Source organism: Phyllopteryx taeniolatus, chromosome 9, assembly GCF_024500385.1.
Source record: "Phyllopteryx taeniolatus isolate TA_2022b chromosome 9, UOR_Ptae_1.2, whole genome shotgun sequence".
NCBI lineage: Eukaryota > Metazoa > Chordata > Actinopteri > Syngnathiformes > Syngnathidae > Phyllopteryx > Phyllopteryx taeniolatus.
In genome coordinates this window covers 16,849,432-16,873,737 of record NC_084510.1, presented here as the reverse complement: position 1 = coordinate 16,873,737, position 24,306 = coordinate 16,849,432, and the positions used below count along the sequence as shown (strand labels likewise).

At 38.6% G+C, this 24,306-nt stretch overlaps 2 protein-coding genes and 1 long non-coding RNA gene across 7 annotated transcripts in view; 1 reads left to right on the top strand and 2 right to left on the bottom strand.

Annotated features, from left to right (window-relative positions):
* The window catches only part of LOC133483128 (RNA-binding motif, single-stranded-interacting protein 2-like), a 41,665-nt gene extending 32,713 nt beyond the window's left edge, over window positions 1-8,952 (top strand). The window contains exons 9-14 of the mRNA XM_061783803.1: window positions 220-313; window positions 412-462; window positions 1,106-1,216; window positions 2,224-2,304; window positions 2,976-3,063; window positions 3,508-8,952. Coding sequence (XP_061639787.1) covers window positions 220-313; window positions 412-462; window positions 1,106-1,216; window positions 2,224-2,304; window positions 2,976-3,056 — 418 coding nt within the window. The 3' untranslated portion in view covers window positions 3,057-3,063; window positions 3,508-8,952. The remainder of the gene's footprint in view (window positions 1-219; window positions 314-411; window positions 463-1,105; window positions 1,217-2,223; window positions 2,305-2,975; window positions 3,064-3,507) is intronic.
* faim2b (Fas apoptotic inhibitory molecule 2b) lies at window positions 6,438-20,534 on the bottom strand. 5 transcript variants are annotated; one of them, XR_009790034.1, is made up of 13 exons: window positions 20,317-20,533; window positions 19,458-19,506; window positions 19,228-19,295; window positions 19,066-19,130; window positions 17,876-17,929; window positions 17,743-17,793; window positions 17,586-17,625; window positions 17,441-17,478; window positions 17,242-17,329; window positions 15,630-15,725; window positions 15,386-15,439; window positions 10,244-12,643; window positions 6,438-9,745 (listed from the first exon to the last, which is right to left on the bottom strand). XR_009790034.1 is itself a non-coding variant. In XM_061783804.1 (12 exons), exons 1-12 carry the CDS (start codon window positions 20,329-20,331, stop codon window positions 12,494-12,496), a joined length of 768 nt encoding a protein of 255 aa, XP_061639788.1. In that variant the 5' UTR covers window positions 20,332-20,533; the 3' UTR covers window positions 6,438-12,493. The 5 variants fall into 5 exon arrangements, 4 of the variants coding, with proteins under 4 accessions (XP_061639788.1, XP_061639789.1, XP_061639792.1 ...); XM_061783804.1 differs by having other exon boundaries at window positions 6,438-12,643; XM_061783805.1 differs by having other exon boundaries at window positions 6,438-12,643; window positions 19,458-19,503.
* A 1,391-nt stretch (window positions 20,535-21,925) lies between these two features.
* On the bottom strand, window positions 21,926-23,441 carry LOC133484176 (uncharacterized). The gene is made up of 4 exons (XR_009790305.1): window positions 23,313-23,441; window positions 22,507-22,569; window positions 22,072-22,139; window positions 21,926-21,980 (listed from the first exon to the last, which is right to left on the bottom strand). It is a non-coding gene; the product is annotated as an uncharacterized LOC133484176 (long non-coding RNA).
* Between the last annotated feature and the right edge of the window lie 865 nt (window positions 23,442-24,306).

The following is a 24,306-nucleotide window of genomic DNA, read 5'->3' as shown; positions in this document are numbered from 1 at the left end:
TACATTTTGTAATATAAAATGAAGCTATTACTTTTCTATTTGGCAAGATCTTTGTATCTTTGGATTATTCTGTCACTTTGTGACATTTAAAATGTCATAAAATGAATGAAACCGATCTTTTTCACCTGATCTCGATCAACTGAAAATCACGTTGATCAACCCCGATTTCCGATGACGTGATCGGATGTAGTTCATGTTTTGTCTTATTTTATTTAACAGCTTCTACTCATCGCCATACAGTCTGGCTCCAAACCGGATGATCGCCCAGACGTCCCTCTCACCTTACATGCATTCTCCTGTCTCATCCTACCAGGTGGTGTATTTTACTCAAATGTCAACCTGTAGACTCGAATCAGATTCAGAAATATGAATACACATACTCAATTACTGTCATTCTTCCTACATGTAAAGGTGCACAGCCCGTCCTGGATGCACCATCAGTCATACCTCATGCAGCCAGCTGTGAGTAACCTTTCTTTACATACCCGTCATTTTCACCTCTACAGTTGCTTGCATAGGTCCTGTTAAGGCCCCTTTATACTCTGGCGCTTGCGCGGCCGACAACGCCCGCATTGCATCACGTGACCGACGCATTGGGCCCACAGCAAAAATTGTTGCTGCGCGTCGATGCCGCGGAGATCATCTCTCGTGATTGGTCCGTTTTAGTCACATGCTGTGATGATGTACTCAGCGTTCCCCTTGGTTCCACATAGCATCTACGCCGCCGCCTTCTTGATCGATTTTGCAGTATAATTAAACGTATCATCTGGTCATCTAGGTCCATTTGTTCTAGCAGACGCTGTTCAACGGTTGCCATTGTTGTTGCTTTGTTCCTTGTTCCGTAAAGGAAAGTAAAAACGGCTACCGGAAATGGCCATCAAATGCAGAGGAAACTCCAACCTGTTGTGTCCTAGCCAATACCAGCCGTAGCGACACCCCCGACTTGGAGGAGAACTGCAGCACATTTATCAAAACAGCGCGCGTGGGTTGCGCTCGAGTATAAAGGCAAACTGCACGCGGGATAGCCGCAGTGACGTCTGTGCGGTCGCCGCCCGCGCGAGTATAAAGAAGCCTTTAGAATCACTAGTCTTGATTGCATCCACAGGGTACAGTTCTTACCCCAGCAATGGATCACGCGATGTCCATCCAGCCCACGTCTATGTTGGGACCTCTTGCCCAGCAGCTAAGCCACCTGTCCCTGGGCAGCACGGGCACAGTGAGTACGCACACACCATTAATGTATTCTGTCTTGGTTGTATAAATCAGTGGTTCTCAAACTTTTTGGGTCCAGGAACCGCTTTAAGGGGAGAGCTGTTTCCAAGGACCCCTCAATAATAATAATAATAAACAATAAATGATAAACATATCTACCCGTAAATGCCAAAGAAACTAAAAGTTTGCCCATTTTTGACCAAACATGCTGTATTGTTACCAGAACAAAATCATATCTTTTAGAGGAATTGTTTTTATTAAATAAAGTCGTAATATCCATCCATCCATCCATCCATTTTCTTTACCGCTTATCCTCACTAGGGTCGTGGGCTGCTGGAGCCTATCCCAGCTCTCTTTGGGCGGGAGGTGGGGTACAACCTGAACCGGTCGCCAGCCAATCGCAGGGCGCATAGAAACAAACAACCATTCGCACTCACATTCACACCTACGGGCAATTTAGAGTCTTCAATCAACCTACCACACATGTTTTTGGGATGTGGGAGGAAACCGGAGTGGGCTGGGAAAACCCACCCAGGCACGGGAAGAACATGCAAACTCCACACAGGCGGGGTCGGGATTTGAACCCCGGTCCCCAGAATTGTGCGGCAGATGTGCTAACCAGTCGGCCAACCGTGCCGGCAAAGTCGTAATATTTCCCGAATAGCATATTTCTTTACAAGAATAGAGATTTGTTTTGGCGTGATAAAAAGTCCCAATCTTACGAGAATAATGTCCAATTTTTCCGAGATAACGTTGTAATACTGTATTATGATATAAAAGTCATGGTTTAATGATGGAAGAAAGTCATATTTTAACAAAACCACAACTTTATTCTCATAATATTATGCCTTTTATTCTGAATAAGACCCATTTATTCATTAAAAAAAAAACAGGACTTTGTGTACCCCTAAGCTATAGCTACCCCAGCTTGATATTTCTTGAAATCCTCCAAATAAATGATTCCTTTTAAGTACTAACACAATTTACATCCTCTCGTCTTCTTCTATACAGTATATTCCGGCCAACACAACTATGCAGGGGACCTACATCCCCCAGTACACCCCAGTGCCTCCCTCCAATGTTCCAGTTGAGGTATTTATCTATATACAGTTACAGTATGCATGTGATGACACCAATGGATGTATCTATGTTGGTGCACACTGTATACATTTACCATGGTGTGTACAAAATTAATCAGTCACTACTTGATACAAACAAAATGTGATTTGAATTATTGTTACTAGTTTAATTAATGTCCTGATAAACACGCAAGATGGGAATTATTATATTTGGTTCTTTTCTTTGTGTATTCATAATAGTTGTGTTTCAGGGCAATTACAAACGCAGACTATATTTTAGCTCTGATGTTTTGCAAACGTTAGTTTCCTTAGGCATAATGTACTGTGCATAATGTACCACACAAGGTTTATGTATTTCTCAGTTGGTTCCATTACAAGTACATTTTCCTCACATTTCTCATGTATTGAAATGTATGAAAAGAAAACAAGACTTTATGTAAAGAGCCAACATTAACTGCTGAATGAAAGCATCCTGGCAGACTTCTCTGCTTGAGGCCGTCTGTGCCTGTGGGGCGTCGTCACTGATCTAAATCAGTGTCAATGGTGGTGGGAACCTGCAGAATGAGCAGCACTGTCAACGGGGCAAAAGGTCAACATTTATGAATGGGGAGAGGCATGGTGGTAGCAAGTGGTGAACAGGTTCAAGTAGACATCTTATTGAATAATTAGTGATTTATTTTTCAGGAGAACGGTGGTCAGCAGCAACAGGTTGCTATGGAAACTCCAACAGAACACACAAACTACTCGTACCAACACACCAAGTGAAGCTTGGGTATGCATTTTGACACGACATGTCTCAATCCAATGGAAAACATCTGAATTACTTTATCTGCTGCTGCCAAGTGGTCAACAAAGTGGTGTGGCCAAACTAATTTATTATTTATTACATTCAAAAATATATTTGGTGCTATATTTTGCCGTCATTTCAAAATGGTTTTTGGGTTAGGCTCTTTTTTAAAAGTTATTATTTATAACAATAATGAGTAAAAGGCATAGCTTTTGCTATTAAAGCTTATGTCAATTTTCCTCTAATTGTTTCCGATTATTTTCTGTACAAAATTCTACTAAATGTTAATTTAAGAATTGTAATAGCTTGAATGCACTATATAGAGACTATTGGGAATATGGCATGATGAATACATATTTTACATACTTTACATACATACATATACATTATTTTTTTACTCACACTACTTTCCTGGGTGGTGTCTTCCAGGTGGGGCCTAGGCCATGTGATGAATCCAACCAATCAGGGTTCAGCTAAACAAGAACTCTGCTCCATCCCGTCACCAACCATTCGGACTTGAACATGGATGACAAAAGGAACACGTGTGTATGCGCGTGTGTGTGTGTGCGTGCGTATGAGAGAGAGAGAGTCTGTGTGTTTGTTTGTTTTACTTCCATTTTTAAAGAAACAAGACAACACTTCCATCATTGAATGTTTCTGCTCACAAGTTGAACTACCAAAGGAGGTAATCTTCTCCGGAGAAGATCTGATCTATTTTAATAACTGAAACAAGGAACAAGACAAAATGTTGTAGGAAAAAAAAAGAGGAAGAAAATTGGTGAGGAGGAAAAAAACAGAGCGTTATTTTTATGCACGTAATATAACAAAATTCTTATTTTTAAAAATTGCATTCTGGATGTTTCAGAGTGATTCAAGGAAAAGAGTTAAAACACAATGTGTCTTTTATTTTTTTTGTAAAATATGCAAACTTTTTATTTCCTGATGTCTGCTGTTTGACATTCTATTTGCAGCCGTGGGACAACAGTTTGTACAGGTTACCCCCCCCCCCCCAAATATAAACACTTTTGCTGGATGTCAAGTCATTGCAACCACGGGAGGCAAACCGTTTAAAGCTACTTCTTCCTCTAACTGCTGCAGAGATTTCTAGTCATGCACAAGTGATAGAAACACATCTTATTTATACTTTTTAATCCTTTTAAAAAAAAAAATTGTGAGTGAACAAAAGACAATCAATTATTTCTATTTATATTTGACTTATTTTTCTATTTTTGTCCAGAATTTTTAGACCATTTTAACCTTTATACAAAAGAGGTTATTTAATAGTGGGGTCTCTAAAGACTATAAAGAAGCCACAGAGTGATAAGCTGACCTTTTTGGGAATTGTACTATTGACCCTTTTCACAGTCAGACCACTTCTGTCTCTACCCTTCCGCTATGTGTATTCACTAATGGAATAAGATGTAAACAAATGAATAATGTAATATAAAGTGAGATGAATAATGTTTTATTATTTACAATTGTAGTAATCTTAAGTAAAACCAAAGGTGCCCAGCAGTGCTGCAGTTTCTCAAGTGTCAAACGTGACTAATTCTATTAAAGGACAGATCCTTGGTGTCTTAATAAAATGTCTGACATCCTGTGGTCAAAATACACCAAGGATCAAGAATTATAGCATAATTACCACCCTCTTTTTAGTGCCCTTTAAAAGCAGCCAGTTTTGGGGGTGGGGAGCTGTCTTGTCTCATGCAAATGAGCCACTGCTCACCGCGCTTCCCCTATACTGCAAGATTGGCCATCGCGAGTACGTCGGGAGGCTGCTACTTGCGAGTCTTTGGACTTGGGCTTTTCACTATTTGATATTTTTAGAAGCGATTATTCTATAAACTATTCTACAAATGAATCGTATAATTGGATACAAATTTAGATTGCATTAAAGTTTATCGCAAAATAATCTCCACTTTAAACAAACAAATAGTAACGTGTTTGGGATAATCAAGCTTTGCACAGCTTCCCGACTTCAGTGATTAAATATGAACTAAAAGCAACAGAAGCATTGCTAGCGAATGAGCTTGCTAGCCAGCTTTTACATTTCTCTTCCTGGCTAATGTTTGTCTATTTGACAACCAGATGGAGCTGATGGAAAAGTGCCATAGAGATTTTGTCGGAAACAGTAATCCTTGCTATGCTAATGCTTGCCTTATGCACTCAAGAGCAGTGTTTGTTTATTCAACCAAGGCACACATGTTACAGGAGAAAAATCTCATAGCAGCCCACCAAAAAAATTCACAAAAAATCTGAAGACTGAAATATTGAAGCTCTTTACTCACAAATTGTGAAATGTGGGCCTTTTTAATTGAACGCAAAATGTATATACTTATTCTGTTATATGAATGGCAACAGGTGAATACAAAAGTGTATTGTACCTTCTGCCATCTAATGGAGGAGCATCTAATTGTTCTTCCTGTCACTCTACACCACTCATGCAGACGAACAAAGATATAGTTGTAATTCATAAATAATAATTTACTGATAAATTAAGTGAAACTAGAAAATTTTCCATGGCACCCCTGATGATCTCTCACAGCACACGAGGGTACGACGGCGGCCCTGGTAGGGAATCATTGCTCTAGAACAAGCACAAGTTTTTTCTTCGTGGTTGCATGTTATATTAATAACAACATTAATCTCACTTTACGTTTCATTCATGGAGTTATATCTTATTCCTGTACAATTTGCTGATCTGAATATAATCCCAGGAAGAAACAGTCTGACATCACAGTGAAAAGGGTCTATTTTTAGGCCACAGAAGAATGATTCTACCGTTTCTGGTGATTTCATGGGTTTTACTGTGATCCGTGTTCTGTGTTTGCGGTGCACACAGGCTGTAGATCAGCATGACACCTGTTCACACTCCTCGTGGCCATGTTGAGAAGTGGTTTTAAGCGGTTTTGTTGAAGCAACTCTTCAAGCATCAATTCAATTGGTTCTCTTGTTGCGAGGAGAATGTGCATCAGTGAAATGACCGCAGTTGTTCAATGGAGATATAAGATGAGGGAACTCGAATAGAAGAGTTATACATTCTCTTCAGAGTGATTGGTTGCAAAGGGAGCTGGAGGTCTTTTCTCAATGCTGCTGTTGTCACCTAATTTTGAGTCATTTTGTTGTTGTTTTTTGTAGAAAGTTTTTCTTTTTGACTGTCACTTGAAAACCTTTTGAGCTAACTTGCCTTACTTTTGATTATCTTAGAAGTAGACAACACTTTAGCTGTAGAGAGATAACATTAGATGTTAGTTTGTTGGTGTTAGTTTTGCCGTTTTTTTTGCACATCACGTTTTCTCTCGTTTTGTTTCTCACGCATCTGTTCCTTTTGTTGTTGTGCTGTTGAGCCTTTTTGTAAAAAAAAAAAAAAAAAAGAGAAAGAAAAAGAAGCCTTTTCAAGTGAAGAGCTTAACCAAACTGACTTTGTTTGCTGACTCAAAACATTCATAGTGACGGTGAATCAGTGTTGTAGGTCAAGATGAGGCTTTGACCATACTACAAGCCCTTGCATGCACACAAGCTTTCATTTATGCACACATCATACACTGTAAACATGTTGGTTTTATGAACATTGATCACTAGACCCGACCGTGAGAGTGCCAATAGAGAGGGTATCTATGCCCCTTTTCCTCTGCACAGTACCAGAAAGGCTTGGTTTTACTTGTGTTGGTTTGGGGCGATTGGTTTTCCACCTCAAAATAGTACACGTAAAACTGCAAAAAACACGGATCATTAACTTATTCACTGCCAGCCGTTTTCAAAGCAGAGCTCCCCATATTGCAAGCTGTTTGTTATAGGGCATTTTTGACTGAGGTTTCAAGACCCGCAAAATATTGTGTTCTGTGACAATATGAGCACCAAACCTACCCGAAGAAAGAGTAGACTCTCTTCTTTCCCCAGAAAAAAAGTTTTTTTTCTACCCCTTTCTGTTCTTTAGAAATCAACAGTAGATCATGTGTCGGGTTTACCAAACACGCATGTAGTTATCTTATTGCGGCATGCCGTGTTGTTGTGTGAAAGCCCACTCAGTTGTGGCAATATCCTGTTCTGTTGGATTCTATGTAAAAGGCACAGGCGGATCAATGCCCAATCTTAGCTCTGATGCCGCAATCTTGCGGGTTCTCTGTGTGGAAGATGCTAATGACGCAGTAATTTCGAATGTGCTCGACCAAGTGAGCAGTATTCAAAACAGTACCAGGTAATATCTTCTTTTGCAAACAGCAAAGTGTCAATAAGCGAGTAGAGCCGTGTAAGTACCATTCCATGGAAAAGGGGCATTAATGTCTTTGATTTGTGAATGATCCAAAGTAATCTGGAAATCCGAATTTCAGCAAAGCCGTAATGTTCTTTCTTTGTGTGAACTGCCTAAAAATCCCAAGGGATTGTCACTACATGAGACGGCAACCAACTTGTTGGAAACCAATCGAGTTAACAATTATCTTTGGTCGGTCGGAGCTAAGCTTTTCTTCCTGTTCATCAGGTTTGGATCCAGTGAAAACACGCTGACTCTTTTTTTTTTTCGTCTGTGTGTATGTGCGTTTGTTACATGTATGTTTTGCGTGCTACGTTGTTCATTTGTGCAACCAAAGATGTTGTTGTCAACCACACATTCACGTTCATACGTTGCTCTCAACAAGACGTGCGAGGAAAGCTGGACAAACTGCTTTTATCAATACTGAATGACTCGGAAGGATAACAGCGTTTCCATGCCCTCAGAATCCAAAGTGGTTTTGTTTCCATGCGTGAGCTATATAGGAAGTTCCATTCTTATACACAGTATACAAGGAATGGCTGCATGTCCTACTGAAACTTTAGGGGGTTTACCAGGCTTCCAGGAGGAGCACCCCGTGCAACTTGAGAGAGCATATTTTGTAAATAGTCTTTATTTTCACTTTTTCTTTACACAATTTTGTTTCTTGTGTGAGTGTGTTTTCATGACTTATTTTTTGTTTTATAAAATGTCCAGATCACGCAGTGACTAGCAAGTTGTCGGAATCAAACACGCCATGAAGGAGTATGTCATGGAAAATGTTTATATGAGAGAAATGATGATGTGTTAATATCATCTTTGAACACACACACACACACAAAAAAGGATTTTGGAACTATGAAATGACTACTTTGTTACAATGCAGTGTTTATTTATTTGATCGTTTTCTACCAAATTACAATCAAACCTAACGTTACATTTTATTTATGATGCTGGAAAAGGAATTTGCATCATGTAAAATTACTTTGAATTGTAGTAAATCATACTTTATTCTGATGAATGGTCCACAGTTTCTCTCCATGCACTTATTTGTACTTACACCAATTTGATAAAAGTCATCCTTAAAGAGATTGATGGATTATTTCATAGCTTCAAAATGTTTTGCTGCTAAAACAGGATTTCTCAACAGGTTGTAGGTTGTCGCTGTGTCTGCATTTTCTAAATCTTTACTTTTGGGAATACATTGAAGACTCTACAATTTACACAATTTTACATATTCAATTGTAGAAATGATAACAAAATTGAAAAAATAAAAACACTGTATGAATCAGAGAGATTTTGAAAATGCACTGGTTGCCTCCCACCTCCTGCTTGTGAACAGTTTTCTTATTTATACATGAACTCATTTTGTACAGTTTTGTTAGAGGAAAGAGCTTTTGATATTTGGTTATTTTGCAGAGCCACTTGGCTACTGTTGTCTTCTTGTGCCAGAGTTTATAAAATGGTCTGTTACTTGTTGTTGTTTTTTTTGTTTTTGTTTTTTTTAAATTGATTTTAGAAAATATTTTCCTTCTGTCTTGGTTTTCTCTTTGAATTTAAAAATGTCCATTGTACTTTCTTTTTTTTTTTTTTTTAAATAAAAAGCCTTGTTCCAATGATTACAATTATCGTGGGTGGTCTACACTTTATTATTGTCAGCAGATTTAAGTCTAACACCCCTTACAGAGGGCCTAAAACAACCTCTTGCAATTACTGCCTTAAAAAAAGTAAGTTATCAAGACAGCTGTAGAGATGTAATATTAAGTAGGGATGAGCATCTGACTAATTTCCTTGATCAATAACATCCATCCATCCATTTTCTTCACCGCTTATCCTCACTTGGGTCGCGGGCTGCTGGTGCCTATCCCAGCTATCTTTGAGCGGCAGGCGGGGTACACCCTGAACCGGTCGCCAGCCAATCACAGGGCACATATAAACAAATAACTATTCACACTCACGTTCATACCTACGGGCAATTTAGAGTTTTTAATTAACCTACCATGTATGTTTTTGGGATGTGGGAGGACACCGGAGTGCCCGGAGAAAACCCACCCAGGCACGGGGAGAACATGCAAACTCCACACAGGCGGGGCTGGGATTTGAACCCCGGTCCCCAGAACTGTGAGGCAGATGTGCTAAGCAGTCGTCCACCGTGCCAGCTTGATCAATAACAATGGTCATTAATTATATCTTAAATATTATGAAATTACCCGCGACCCTAGTGAGGATAAGCGGTACAGAAAATGGATGGATGGATTGATTATGAAATTAAAGTGCTCTCAGTGTTCTTCACTCCTGTTCCCATGCTGGTGTATTTGTGTCATAGCTGACCACACATAACTGAGACTGTTTCCACAGCGCCTCTGCAAGTTGCAGCGAAGTAGTACACTCCATTTTGCCTCCATTGCTTCAAGACACCTTTAATCACAAATTAATTAAACACAATTGAGGACTTTATAAAGCGTATCCCTTCCAAAACCAAGTTATTTTGTTTTTAAAGCAATTTACAAATCATAGCCTGGTAGGATTTGAGCTCATGAAAAGTAACATTTTGCCTCCTAATCATATGATTGGTCAAACTTTGAAGTAAACCTTAATTTCTCGTCTATTGCAACAACTTTTTAAAAAAGGACTTTTGCTGTGTACTATAAACATAAAGCTGGGAAAATATTTTTGGGAGTTAAAAATAATAATAATAAAAAATAATGGCAGCATGATAGTCTAGCACATCTGCCCCACAGTCGCAAGGTTCAGGGTTTGAATCTTGCCTTTCCCTCCTGTGTGAAGTTTGCATATTGTCCCTATGCCACGTGTTCGGGCTTGCGTGGCTTTTCTCCAAATTCCAATGTTTGTTAATTGAAATCTCTTAAACTTTCCATAGGCATGAGCGTAAGTGTATGAGTGTGTGTAGCTTACCTTTTGCCCAACGGCAGCTGGGAAAGACTCAGAGCTCAAAGCTCATCAGCGTCCCTAATTAATATAGAAAATTGTTGTAGATTGAAATAATGTGGAGAAATGTAATTTTGTCATAGAATACACAAACCAAACTACTATGCAGTGATATTCAGCACATCACATTAAGGCAAGGGAATTCAAATTTTGGGGTCTTTTCTTTTAATCTCAACATCACATCATTTTTAAAAAATATAAAAATAGTAATGTGTAGCAAATAAAAATACCACTGTACTGTTTATATTAAATACTCACTTTCAATTTACAGTGCTGTGAAAAAGTATTGGCCCCCTTCTCAAATTCTTATATTTTTGCATAATTTCTCCTCTTTAATGTTTAAGATCATCAAACAAATATCAGACAAATATAAACCAAGTGAATTTAAATGGTTTTTAAATGTTGATTTCATTTATGAAGGAAAAATACTATTACAAGTTACCTGGCCCTGTGTGAAAAAGTAAACCTAATAACTGGTTGGGCCAAACTCAGCAGCAACAACTGAAATCAAGCATTTTCTATAACTGGCAATGAGTCTTTCACATCTCTGTGGAAATATTTTGGCCCACTCTTCCTTGCAGAATTGTTTAAATTCAGCAAAAATTGAGGGTTTCCGAGCATGAATGGCCTTTTTAAGGTCATGCCGCTGAATTTCAATCAGATTCAAGTCTGGACTTTGACGAGGCCACTCCAAAACCCCATTCCAAACTGATGGCTGAAGATTCTCCTTCAGGATTTTTTGCGAAAGAGCAGAATTCATGGTTCCATCATTCACAGCAAGTTGTCCAGGTCTTGAAGTTATAAAGCAGCACAAGACCATGACACTACCACCACGTTTTGACTGTTTTTATGATTTTCTTTTTCTGAAATGCTGTGCTACCTTTACACCAGAAGTAACGAAACACATACCTTCCAAAAAGCTCAACTTTCATATCGTCAGTCCTTATAATATTTTCACAAAAATCTTGGGAACCATTCAGATGTTTTTTTTTTTTTTGCAGAAGTAAGACGATCCTTTATGTTCTTTTTGGTCAGCAGTGGTTTTCGCCTTGGAACTCTGCCATGGATGCCATTTTTGCCCAGTCTCTTCCTTATTGCTGTGTCATGAGCACTGACCTTAACTGAGGAAAGGGAGGCCTGCAATTCTTTAGATGTTGTCCTGAGTTCCTTTGTGGTCTCCTGGATGAGTCATTGCTGTTCTCTTGGGGTAATCTTTGTAGGCCGGCCACTCCTGGGAAGGTTCACCAATGCTCCATGTTTTCTCCATGTGAGGATAATGGCTCTCCCTGTGGTTCGCTGGAATCCTAAAGCTTTAGAAATTTTTTTTTTGTAACCCTTTCCAGACTGATAGATGTCAAATTCTATTTCTCGACTGTTCTGACATTTCTTTGGATTGTGTCATTTTGTTGCAGCTTTTTTAGATCTGACTTGTCGGGACAGATTCTGTTTAAGTGATTTCTTGATTGAACATGTCTGGAGGTAATCAGGCTTGGGTGTCAAAAATAGTGATTAGCCACAACGAATTCATGATTTAACAAGGGGGCAATTACTTTTTCACATAGGGCCAGGTAACTTTGAATAGTTTTTTTTTTCCTTAATAAAAGAAATAATTTAAAAACAGCATTTTTTACTTGGGTTAGATTTGTCTGATATTTACATTTGTTTGATGATCTTAAAGTGGAGAAACTATGCAAAAATATAAGAATTTGAGAAGGGGGCCAATACTTTTTCACAGCACTGTACATCATCATGACATCATCAACTATGATTGGCATTACGTTTATGTATGTTCCTACAACACATTTGCTCTTCATGAATGAAACACATTAAATGTTAAAAGCCAAAACAGGTATAACACATTCTGCACAGAATAAGTGGTCATGAACAATAACGCAACCCTGCCAAACTTGCGAGATGTTCACTGTTAACTTACATTAGCCCTCACTGGATACTATACTTTTGGAATTTAAGGAGAGCTCATCACAGATGACTGTAATACCTTATCCTATCCAACCAGAGGAGTATTAGAGTCAGCTATTATGTCACAAATTACACAAGTCAAATAGTCACACAATGTGCACACACACTCACTCACAAGGTTGACAACTTACAAAGGTAAAATGTGTTGAGTTTTTTTTTTTTTACGTTTGATAAATTCCTGTTGACTTGAAGGAGAGTTCAGCAGACCTAAACAATGCGTGGATACGAGGAAGCGCTTCAGTCACGACCTCCTCCCATGATCTGTAACAGGAAGCTGAACAGGTAGATGATGTCCAGGTAGATGCTGAGTGTGGCAAACACATATTCTTCTGGACTGATGCTGAAGCGCTTGTTCCCCAACAGCATTTGAGTGTCGAATGCCAGGAACTGTACAGGACAGACAGAAAGTTAAATAAATAAATATACAGAGCGAGGGAGAGAGAGAGAGAGATATTCATTGTTTTTGTTTTGCATTGGTTGGTTAGTTAGGGTTGCGCAACAAATTGGTGCATGAGCCAAGGAACATCTCATTACATTTGCGTGCAGATCTGGATAAAGGTACAAATCTTGGAATTCAGTTTAACTTTTACAATCAGATAGCATTGCATAGATAGTGATTTGTTGACCCATTTTGTGATATGCATTGCTGCTACCTACAGGACTGATGAGCTCCATCAGAATGGCATATTCCCAATGGGCTCTGCACGTAACGCCGTCACGTCATACGGTGCACTCTTTTCCAGTTTTGCACAATGTGCACTATTCATAGTCTCTAGTAAACAGTTGAGTAAAAAAGGATTTTTATTTTATTTTTTTTTAGTTTCCAAAAGCAGCACAAACAATATCATGAACATTGTGGTGTTAAATAACTGGAAAAGTTCATTAATACATTACCCCACGCAAATTTTATCTCTAACGAGGGTTGTTTATTAGTATATTGATAACCAACAGTATAGCTAATGTAACCACAACATGAGGAAGACTATTGACTTATCTATCCCTCTATAGCCGTGGAAGTAAGAAGAGGCGTACCGTAATTTCTCGTATAATGCAAATTTTTTTCCCCCAGAAAATTGTCAAAAGTCAGTAGTGCGCATTATACATAGGTATAGGGGGAAATGGAAAAATGTTGTATTTTATAAATGTATGCCGCCATCTAGTGGTTATAGAAAAAGCTGTACACTTTCATTCCAAAATGCCACCGCCACCTAGAGGTTATGAGAAAGGTGTACACTTTCATTTTAATATGCCACCACACCTAGTGGTTATAAAAAAGGTGTAGCCTACACTTTCATTCCAATCTGACAGGCATGACATGACAGGTATGACTGCATATACAGTGGGTATGGAAAGTTTTCAGACCCCCTTAAATTTTTCACTCTTTGTTATATTGCAGCCATTTTGTTAAAATCATTTAAGTTATTTTTCCCTCATTAATGTACACACAGCACTCCATATTGACAGACCAAAAATGTAAGTATTGAAATTTCTGCTGATTTATTAAAAAAGAAAAACTGAAATATCACACAATCATAAGTATTCAGACCCTTTGCTTTGACACTCATATATTTAACTAGGATCCTGTCCATTTCTTCTGATCATCCTTAAAATGGTTCTACACCTTCATTGGAGCACAGCTGTGTTTGATTATACTGATTGGACTTGATTAGGAAAGCCACACTCCTGTCTATAAAAGACCTTACAGCTCACACTGCATGTCAGAGCAAATGAGAATCATGAGGTCAAAGGAACTGCCTGAAGAGCTCAGAGACAGAATTGTGGCAAGGCATAGATCTGGTTACAAAAAAATTTCTGCTGCACGTAAAGTTCCTAAGAGCACAGTGGCCTCCATAATCCTGAAATGGAAGATGTTTGGGACGATCAGAACCCTTCCTAGAGCTGGCCGTCCGGACAAACTGAGCAATTGGGGGAGAAGAGCCTTGGTGAGAGAGGCAAAGACGAACCCAAAGATCACTGTTTGCTGCGCTCCAGAGATGCAGTCGGGAGATGGGAGAAAGTTCTAGAAAGTCAACCATCACCGCAGCCCTCCCACCAGTCGGGGCTTTATGGCAGAGTGACCCGACGGAATCCTCTCCTCAGTGCAAGACACATGAAAGCCCGCATGGAGTTTGCTATAAAAAACACCTGAAGGACTCCCAAGATGGTGAGAAATAAGATTCTCTGGTCTGATGAGACCAAGATAGAAATTGTTGGCCTTAATTCTAAGTGGCATGTGTGGAGAAAACCAGCCACTGCTCATCCCCTGTCCAATACAGTCCCAACAGTGAAGCATGGTGGTAACAGCATCATGCTGTGGGTGTGTTTTTCAGCTGCAGGGACAGGGAGACTGGTTGCAATCGAAGAAAAGATGAATGCGGCCAAGTACAGGGATGTCCTGGAAGAAAACCTTCTCCAGAGTGCTCAGAACCTCAGACTGGACCGAAGGTTCACCTTCAAAAAAGACAATGACCCTAAGCACACAGCTAAAATACCGAAGGAGTGGCTTCAGAACAACTCTGTGACTGCCTGACTTAAACCCAATTGGGCATCTCTGAAAAGACCTGAAAATGGCTGCCCACCAACGTTCACCATCCAACCTGACAGAACTGGAGAGGATCTGCAAGGAGGAATGGCAGATGATCCCAAATCCAGGTGTGAAAAACTTGTTGCATCATTCCCAAAAAGACTCATGGCTGTATTAGCTCAAAAGGGTGCTTCTATTAAATACTGAACAAAGATTCTGAATACTTATGGCTGTGTGATATTTCAGTTTTTCTTTTTTTAATAAATCTGCAAAAATTTCAACAATTCTGTTTTTTCCCCTGTCAATATGGGGTGCTGTGTGTACATTAATTTGGAAAAAAATTAACTTAAAAGATTTTAGCAAATGGCTGCAATTTAAAAAAAAAGAGTGAAAATTTTAAGGGGGTCTGAATACTTTCCATAACGTTTTGTTGATTTTTGTTGATTTTTTTCCACTCATTTTCATTTAGTTTTGAGTGTTTTATATAACATTTTAAATTCGAAACAAAATTCAGGAATGTCCAGGAATGACACGTTGGTGATCCAAATATAGATTTCTGTGGTTTGGTGGTAGTTGGGGATATTCAAAGCTATTGTTCTTCTCACCAGAGTGAAGAGGATGGCTCCTAAGACTGCATAAATGGCATGTAACCAGGGGACCTGTGAGACAAGATAGATATTACAAAACACTGATAAGAAGGATAGCATGCTGCTAATTTAGGTAGGACAGCGCAGCGTCTCGACTAGATTATCTGTGGTGCTAATCCCTTCAAATTAACACACAGTGGCAGCATGTTTTCAAAATCTCCTCTATTTTTGACATTCTGGAAAGGTCTCGTAAGGAACGTACATATCCAAAGGGGACGACGACTGAGAGGGTTATGGCGCACAGCAACATGACCATACACAACGAAAACAGGACGCCCTGACAGGAAGTCACGTCAATCTGAAAACAGGGAAAGAAAGAAAGAAAGAGAAAAATCCTTCACACTATAGTCAAAGAATTCATAAAACTGTGAGTTGAATCTGGATTATCATGATTATTACTATTATGTGCAGTACATATGGTACATAAAATAACATACTATGAAGGAAAATAAATATTGTTACTATCCCAATGACAACAATAATATACTGTATCTTAATTTGCAATAATCCTTCACCATATTAGTGTATTTCTTCATATAGTGGCCAGAGGTAAGGTGTTTAGTTAGAAAGGCATGTTTGTATGAATGTATTTTTAAAATAACAATTTTGGTGTACTAATAATAATAATAATGATGATAATAACATTTACACAGTACTTAATCAAATCAGCATGTTTTACAATGAAATGTCGATTATTATTTCTGGATTATAATCTGGGCCGCAAATTACAATTATTTTAATAGTTGATTAATCTGTTGATTATTTTTTCAATTAATTGATGAATCGGATAAAAATATATATTTCGATCCTTTTATTAAAAAAAAACCAGTACATTATTTCAAATTGTGCAGAAAATGCACAAACATTAATTAATTATGATTCAATTACTGGTTTGGTCAATAACATGTCAGAAAATATGCAAAAATGTTGATCATTGTTTTCCAAACTAAAAGCAGATGTTAGCAAATATCTATTTTGATTAAAGGTTACATATTTTAGCAAACCAACCTTTTCTAGTATTTGGGATGTTATATTGGCTCTATGGTGTTTCAGTAAATAAGTTAAATATGATTTAAAATTGTCCACGCATTCCTGAGTTACAGACGTTTTTCTGCCGAGGGGCCTTAAATCAGGTCATTCGAATTTTATTTTTCATTATCTACGTCACAAGCGAAGATCTGCGCCTACTTTTCCCCTCCAGAGCATAACATAACAAACAGGTGTGCTCTCACAAGTAGTGAGGGTTGGGTCTTCGACACGGCGGCAACTAATCAGAGGAAAGGGGGCGGTCTTAGCCAAATATGGACAAAACGGATATAAAACTGGGTCAAACAGAAGTAGCTGTCAGAGGGGCCTTTCCTGGACACTCGTATGACCAAACCAAGGTGTCTTTTGAAATGCAATTGACACTTTTACACTAATTCCATGTTAGAGAGTCACTCTTTGGCAGACTAAATAGCCAAAATAAGGGACCTGTAAACAAAAAATAATCAGTCTGCTTTCATGGAGGACTACAGAAATCTGAGGACGTTTACCATAAGAGGCTGAAATTCGGAGGATTTGGACAATTCTAAGTTAAACAATGGCTCGAAACGATGAATCTATTATCAAAATAGTTGTTGATTAATTTGATAATTGATTAGTTGTTGATTAATCGATTTTGTTGAATCTGTAATTATAACATAATCTTGATCGGGATTAACTCTGTATCTATTGCATCTACAGTATCTATACATCGATCCTTCATTACGTCTAATATGATTAGATCATTAGATAGATCATCATAGATATTAGAACAGTATGTTTCTTCTCACCTTGCTTTGGAAGCTGAAGACGGTTACAGAAAAGCACACGAGGGAGGTGATTCCCAAACACAGAACCACTGATTTGGTGTTGTAAAAGCTGGAGAAAGACAGTGCTTAGTTGCATATTTCTTTCTGACGGATCAACTACAATACCAGAGCGTAGTGCACTAGGAAAATCGCTGTCTGTGTGACCCAACTATGAACTCACCTCGACACAAATCCCATCATGAAGGCCATGCTTAAAGTCTGTGCAAGGAGAAAAAGCAATAGTTCATGCTGGGAACACACACACACACACACGCACACACACACATACCCATAATAGTGCTGCTTTCAGAATGAGGAATACTCACAAAGAGAACTAACAAAATGATGTTCCAAGGAACCTGCCTCCTGTTGAGGTGGGGAAAAACACTTTACACTACACTTTACACACTTCATGATTCCATTCACAAATGCTCAGAATTAGTTGGGTCTTTTTACTCAAATCCTATTGAAAAGTACAGTTACCTCAAGTCCCCACAGCAGGACAGAGCGATGTAAGTGGCGAAGAACATGAGGCTGTCCAGAAAAGTCAAACGAGGTGATTAAAAAATGTGACACTTTAGTGTGAGACGAGGTGCAAAAATGTGTTTGCACTCACTAAGATGCCATGTACAAGCTAGGATGAGTCTGAATGAAGAACCTTACAGGTGCGCTGCAAAGACAAAACGAGAACATTAGCGCCCTACAAAACAACAACAACAACAACATAGGAATTACTGGCCACTTCATTAGGTTTATCAGTTTTAGGTTTTATCAGTTTATTTTTGAAAGGGGACAATGCAATTTCATGAAACACATGAACACATTAGGGACAACCTAATGTTGGGGTGGTGACATCACAGTTCTGCTAATGTATATAACAACTGCCCCAACACTGAGTTTCTCTGCCCATGACTCGGAAGCTCGGCTGGGTATAGAGCTGTCACTTTCAAGCCAAGGCCAGACTACAATGTCTGATACAATTTGCCAAACTAAAAGGTAAGCAGAGGTGCAATTAGTTTCGTTGGATGCAGTGCTAGAGTTAGCTTCTAAAAACCAGCATGTGATTGTTTGGTTAAGTTGTTGATGCAGTGGGCGTAGGGGATCTTTTTGTGATTGGTGATGTGTCCACTGCATGCGGCACATGCACCAATCCACACACTAGTTGACAAGTTTAAAAGGTTCTGCCTCCATAAGTTAAAATGTATATGTTATTGTCTTTAAAGGCGCTCCGCTTCCACAAGTAAAAGCTGCTTGCCCAGTTCCACCCGCTGGCTCTGACCCTGGTCAGGATGGTAACAAAAGTCATAGTTGCCATTGGCCCAGTGGCATTTTATGTTATGTAATGAGGGCACCTGAGAAACAGCTTTCAATTGTGAAAACTTCACTTCACTTGAATACTGCCCTTACATCGATTTTGAAAGTTATAAAACTACATGCTAATGCTCAGTATGACCAAAATTAAATAGGAATGACCACTAAATAAGACAACGAACACGACTGATCCCACCAAATCCTTCGTTTAAAAAAACCTCACCCACACCTTACCTTAAGTTTCAATACCTTTTCATGGCTTTAATTTTTGCAATTTTCATTTTCAACTTGTAGAATCAAACGCTGATCAAAGTGAGTATGAATTATTAATTTTGTCGGGAATGGATTTTTTTTGTTGTGTTTGCTTTTTGTTTTTTTACACAGTTCATGTATTGGATCTCATTAGGTTTGCGCAGGTGTTCATAATAAAGTGATCAGTGAGTGCACAGTGTATATATATATATATATAACTGTAGCATATTCAAGAGATGTTACCAAAATGTGAAGAGGGCAACTATTGCCACGGTCACTAAGAGCTGGACCATGAGAATGGCATAGACCTGCGAAGAAATCACACGTTTTTATCATGTGATGATACTTTACTTTCTGCCTTCTCAACACGTTCAGTATTGCGATTGCTATTAAAAGAATGTGTACCTTCCTGATGAAAGTCTGCCTGATGGTCTGGTCATCCCAGGAAAACTGGGCCTGCATCTCCTCATAGCCTTCATGAACAGAGACAGATATTTATTTTAAGATACTTGTCACAATACAATTAATAAAAACATATTTTTAGAATTTAACCAGTAGTTTAAGTGCAAAAAGAAGTCACATTCTTCAGCAAAAACTTGAGGCTATAATCTGCAGTAAAGTGAAGAGCATTTTACCCGCAGTCGCTTCCTGATATGACGGTGGTTCATTGTCAGTGTTGACCTGCTAAGATAAACAGTGTTACAATCACTTTAATGATCACATACTGACTACAATTAAGGAAGGTTGTCAAACTAGTTTTCATCGTGGACCACATCTTAATTATGGTTTCCCCTTACACGGCTGTTCGGACTATGAATATCATATCACATACTGTGTAATCGCCTCATCGTATTACTACATACACATAATTGCCCTTGCATTTCACTGTTACTATATATATTTTCAACAACAAATTGAGTTTGAAACCGGACGACAACCAACAATGAATACTAGTGTTCAGTTTAAGTTAAGAAGGGATTTGGTGGGCGGGAGAAGCAGGTAATATCCATAGAAAGAGAAGAAAAAAATGCGTTTTTCATCAAGATTTTCTGCCAAAATGAAAAGAACAACAAATAGATTTGCTTTAGTGGGCCACAAAAAAATATGTGGTGGGTTTGGTACACGTGGACTATAGGAAAAATAAACAATCTTTTTTATATATATATATATTATTTCGAATGGGATGGGAGAAGCTCTCTCTGAATGTTCTGAACTCTTGTTTCAATACCAGTATCATATTGAGATTAATAACTGCTCGGTCTATGGGATGTTGGGACACAACACAGTAAACGGCTTCCACGTTAGTTCCGCAGATTAGATTGAATGGGAAGGCCCTCCATCTATGGGAGGCTAGCAATGTAAATAATGAACAATCAAGATATGTGTTCTTTTATACTAACAACATATGAGATATTTTTCCTAAAACGGTTACATATTAATGACTATCTTATAACAAGCTTAAACAGTTATCGCTGGTTCAACATGAAAACATACCTTTCCCTTTTTCATGGTTCTGCCTTTGCGATGATGATGAGGACGAGGAAGATTGTTAAAAAATGGTGACGTTGCTGGTCTGGTTATCAAAACAAGATCGAAAAATCGTAAGACTCTCAGCTCCCTGGCCCTCACTTGACAGCGAGCATGTCGTCCAAAGTGTGTGAGACGTCGCTCTGATTTTGTGTCGACTGTGCGGATTACACGGCAGCTTTACTGTCCATCCTCCGTGTGGTTAATCTCTCTCTAACCCTGATCCCGAGCCACCCCTCTCCTCTTCCTAATGAGGTTGTTCTAGCAAAGCAGAGCTATTCTCAAAACATTGAGATGAAGCCAGACTCTAGCACTGTGCATGCTAAACAGGTGTGTTGTTTAGTTCTCATTGCGGGCATTTTTCCTTCATCAAGGTTGCTTAATCATTAATGTAGAACTCAAATGATTTAAAAATTTGAATCACACATGTATTGCAAAATTATATTCCTCTAATTCCAAGTTTAGGGAGAATATTCTCTTTGAATATATCATCACTAGTATTTAAAGTACATACAGTATATGCATCAATAGAAGTAAACAAGCCACAGACAATGTTCATTTATGCTGTATAGCAATAGCACAAACTTGATCCTGATTCTCAACCACATTATCAACCAAGTGACCTGTGACATCATACTTTGTGTAAGAGATAATAACGGCTGACTAATGAGATGGAAGTTAAGAATTGTATGATGCTCTTATGACCTCCACATAGTTTAACAATGAGATTTACTGGCAAGCCCTCTTCTTGAGCTGCAGTCACGGACGTCTCCCCTTGAGCAGACACACAAAACAAAACCTAATGGTTCTGATCGCAAAACAGCCAATTCATGGTGTCACCAGAGGTGGGTAGAGTGGCCAAATACTGTAATCAAGTCAGAGTACTGTTACTTTCGAATAATATGACTCAAGTAAAAGTAAAAAGTAGTCCTCCAAATAATTACTTGAGTAAGAAAGTACTCAGTGAAAACACTACTCAAGTACTGAGTAATTCGTGAGTAACTTCTGAAACAAAACGTAAACATAAAGTCTAAAAATACGTCGCGCACATATGATAAAAAAATGATATGATAAATGATCAAATGAAAGTAGCGAGCGGCATGTAGACCATTGTAACGGAGTAAATCTATCGTTTCTTCTTAACATAAATACTCGAGTAAAAGTAAAAAATATTCTTCTTTAAAACTACTCTGACAAGTACAATTTATACAAAATGTTACTGGAGTAAATGTAACGGAGTAAATGTAGTGCGTTCCTACCCACCTCTGGGTGTCACATATGTATGAGCCTCAAAAATACGACTGCGATTACCTAATCTTGTTTACACCTTACAAAAATCGATTAAGTAAAGAAGTACTGCTTAAACAAACAACTGCTGTACTCATTTTTACAGTGCATTACAAACATTACCATTTCAAGCTCAATTAAAGTTAATGATTTTACCAAGCTGAACATTTATCACAATGTCTTTTCCTGAGAGAGGTTTGATATGCAAGATCAGGGACAAAAAACTAAGCTGCAACAATGATATCATGGCATGCTGGAAACGCACAGCACTTACTGCATAGTACATCCAGCCTGACTGAGCTGACATTTCTCCTTGCATTCCTGCATGTGTGGGTTCTGGTTCTCTGTGTGGTGAAACAAAAATAAACAGCTGAGTTGTACATTTTCTCATGGTGGATTAAAATGAGTACATGCATCCATCCAATTTCAAGAGACCTTGTCCTCATAAGGGCAAGAGGCAGGGTACACAATGGACTCGTCGCCAGTCAACTGCAGGGCACATGCTGACAAAAAACATTCACAGTTAACATGCACATTTTTCGGAATGTGGGAGGAAGCCAGAGTACCTAGAGAAAAACCCTACAAGCACCGCGGGAACATGCAAACTCCACACAGGAAGGCTGGAATTCAGGACGGGGAGATTTGTGCTATCCACTGAACCAATGATTTACATTGTGCCGAGGGGCGCCACGGTAAACAGTGGTTCGCTAATCTGCCTCACAATTCAGAGGTTGTGGGTTTCGAATACGGGCTTCGGCCTTCCTGTGTGGAGTTTGCATGTTCTCCACAAGCTTGTGTGGGTTTTTTTCGGGTAATCAAGTTTCCCCCCACATTCCAAAAGCATTCACGTTAGGTTAATTGAAGACCCACAATTGTCCTTAGTTGTGGATGTGGGTGTGAAGGGTTGTTTGTCTGACTCTTGGCCGGAATCAGCTGAGATAATGACAATAACAATATTAATAAACATCATCATCAATTGAATATAAATATATAGCGCCTTTCATGACATCCAAGTTTGCTTTACAAATAAACAAATAAGGTCCAGCACACACATGACTCTAATAAGGATAAGCAGTATAGAAAATGGATGGATAATGTCCAGCGAGAGATAATGGGGGAAATTATCCAGTTCCATTCAATTGGTCCCAAAAAATATTTATATATGATAAATAATGTATCTATGTTAATCTATCTTTGTTAGCAACGTAATGACTGGCAGATCATTTAAACACTTTTCTAATTGATAGCAGAAGGTGCATAATTAACCTATGTATCAACCTGTGGCAGAAAGTAAATTTGTGGGTAAATTGAGCTCATCATTATTCCAGTTTACAGTGCTGTATATAATTTTATGACATTTTTGTTTGGTGGGGTGCCGTGACATTAATCTTATGTAAAATATGTGCCTTGATTCAATAAAGATTTTCTCACCGCCACTTGCGGGGCACTCTGGCATGGTATATATTCTACCATGATATATTTTGGCCATGCTATTAACTAATAATTATAATTTTGGCTCAATCACAACATTCCCTGGCATTCACATGTATTTTTTTTCAGGGGGTCTTGTACATGCATTTTGCCAATAACTACTACTCTTGGCGAAATACGTAAATCTGTAAACAGATCTACGTTTTTAAACTTTCCCTAAACAAAATTCTGTTTTAAGGACTCACCTGCGACGCCATGATGGAAAACAGGAAATTGGTGACCAACACCTGGACCACAAGCCTACTACTCCAGTACTGTATTGCCGAATTAGCACCTATTCAAGATCGAACTGTACTTTTACGACAAATGGAGTTTCCTAACTGCGTTACAATAACCACAAGTGGATGTTTTGATGTCGTAGCCGTCACTGTGGCTCCATAGCAGCTAGCAGCTAACCCTCTTAGAAACAGTGGCGAGGGAGCATGTAAGCGTATCTTCCTGTTCAGTAATAAAGTCACATGAGTATAAACTCATACCCGATATAACAACGCCAGAGCGCTAATATAAATTAAACCATGAATGTGTTCTTGAGTCTGGAGAAGACTCTTCTACGATTGTAGCTACCGTTAGCTTAGCAATCGTGAGACAAGCGCCATGATGGGAAACGACAACCAATATGTAAGTCAGATATACACACACTTTTTACTTGTCTGTCGATGTCTTCTCTTTGTTTCCTCCTCGTTATGTTAATTATTATTATATTTTTTTTGGTACCTACCCATATTCCAAATATTCCAGGAAAAAATATTGTCTTCGTCGTAGGAATTACTTTAAATGTGTTGTTTTGTAAAAGAGGGGCTTTTTGCTATTCTGAGATGCTGTTTGTGCAGATTACTTCGCATGTATCAAATACTTGGCTTACATAGCCAAGTATTTGATACATGCATTGAATAGTGAAAAGTGATTGATAAATTGATCATCCAGTAATGGGCATTCAATTCACATGCGTTTACAATTTCCTTATGCAGTGCCACCGTCTTTCCACCAGATGGCAGCAGAAGACAATATCAAATGCTGTTGCATTTTTCAAGGGGACTTACCCGTCTTTGCCCAGGTGAAAAGTAGAAATGGCCACAAATATTGTTTCAATCACAATTGCTCGTGTCCTTTTAAATCCAAGCTGTGAAATATGATCCAGCAGAACATACAGGATGTCCTGTGATGGTTTAAGCCACAAGC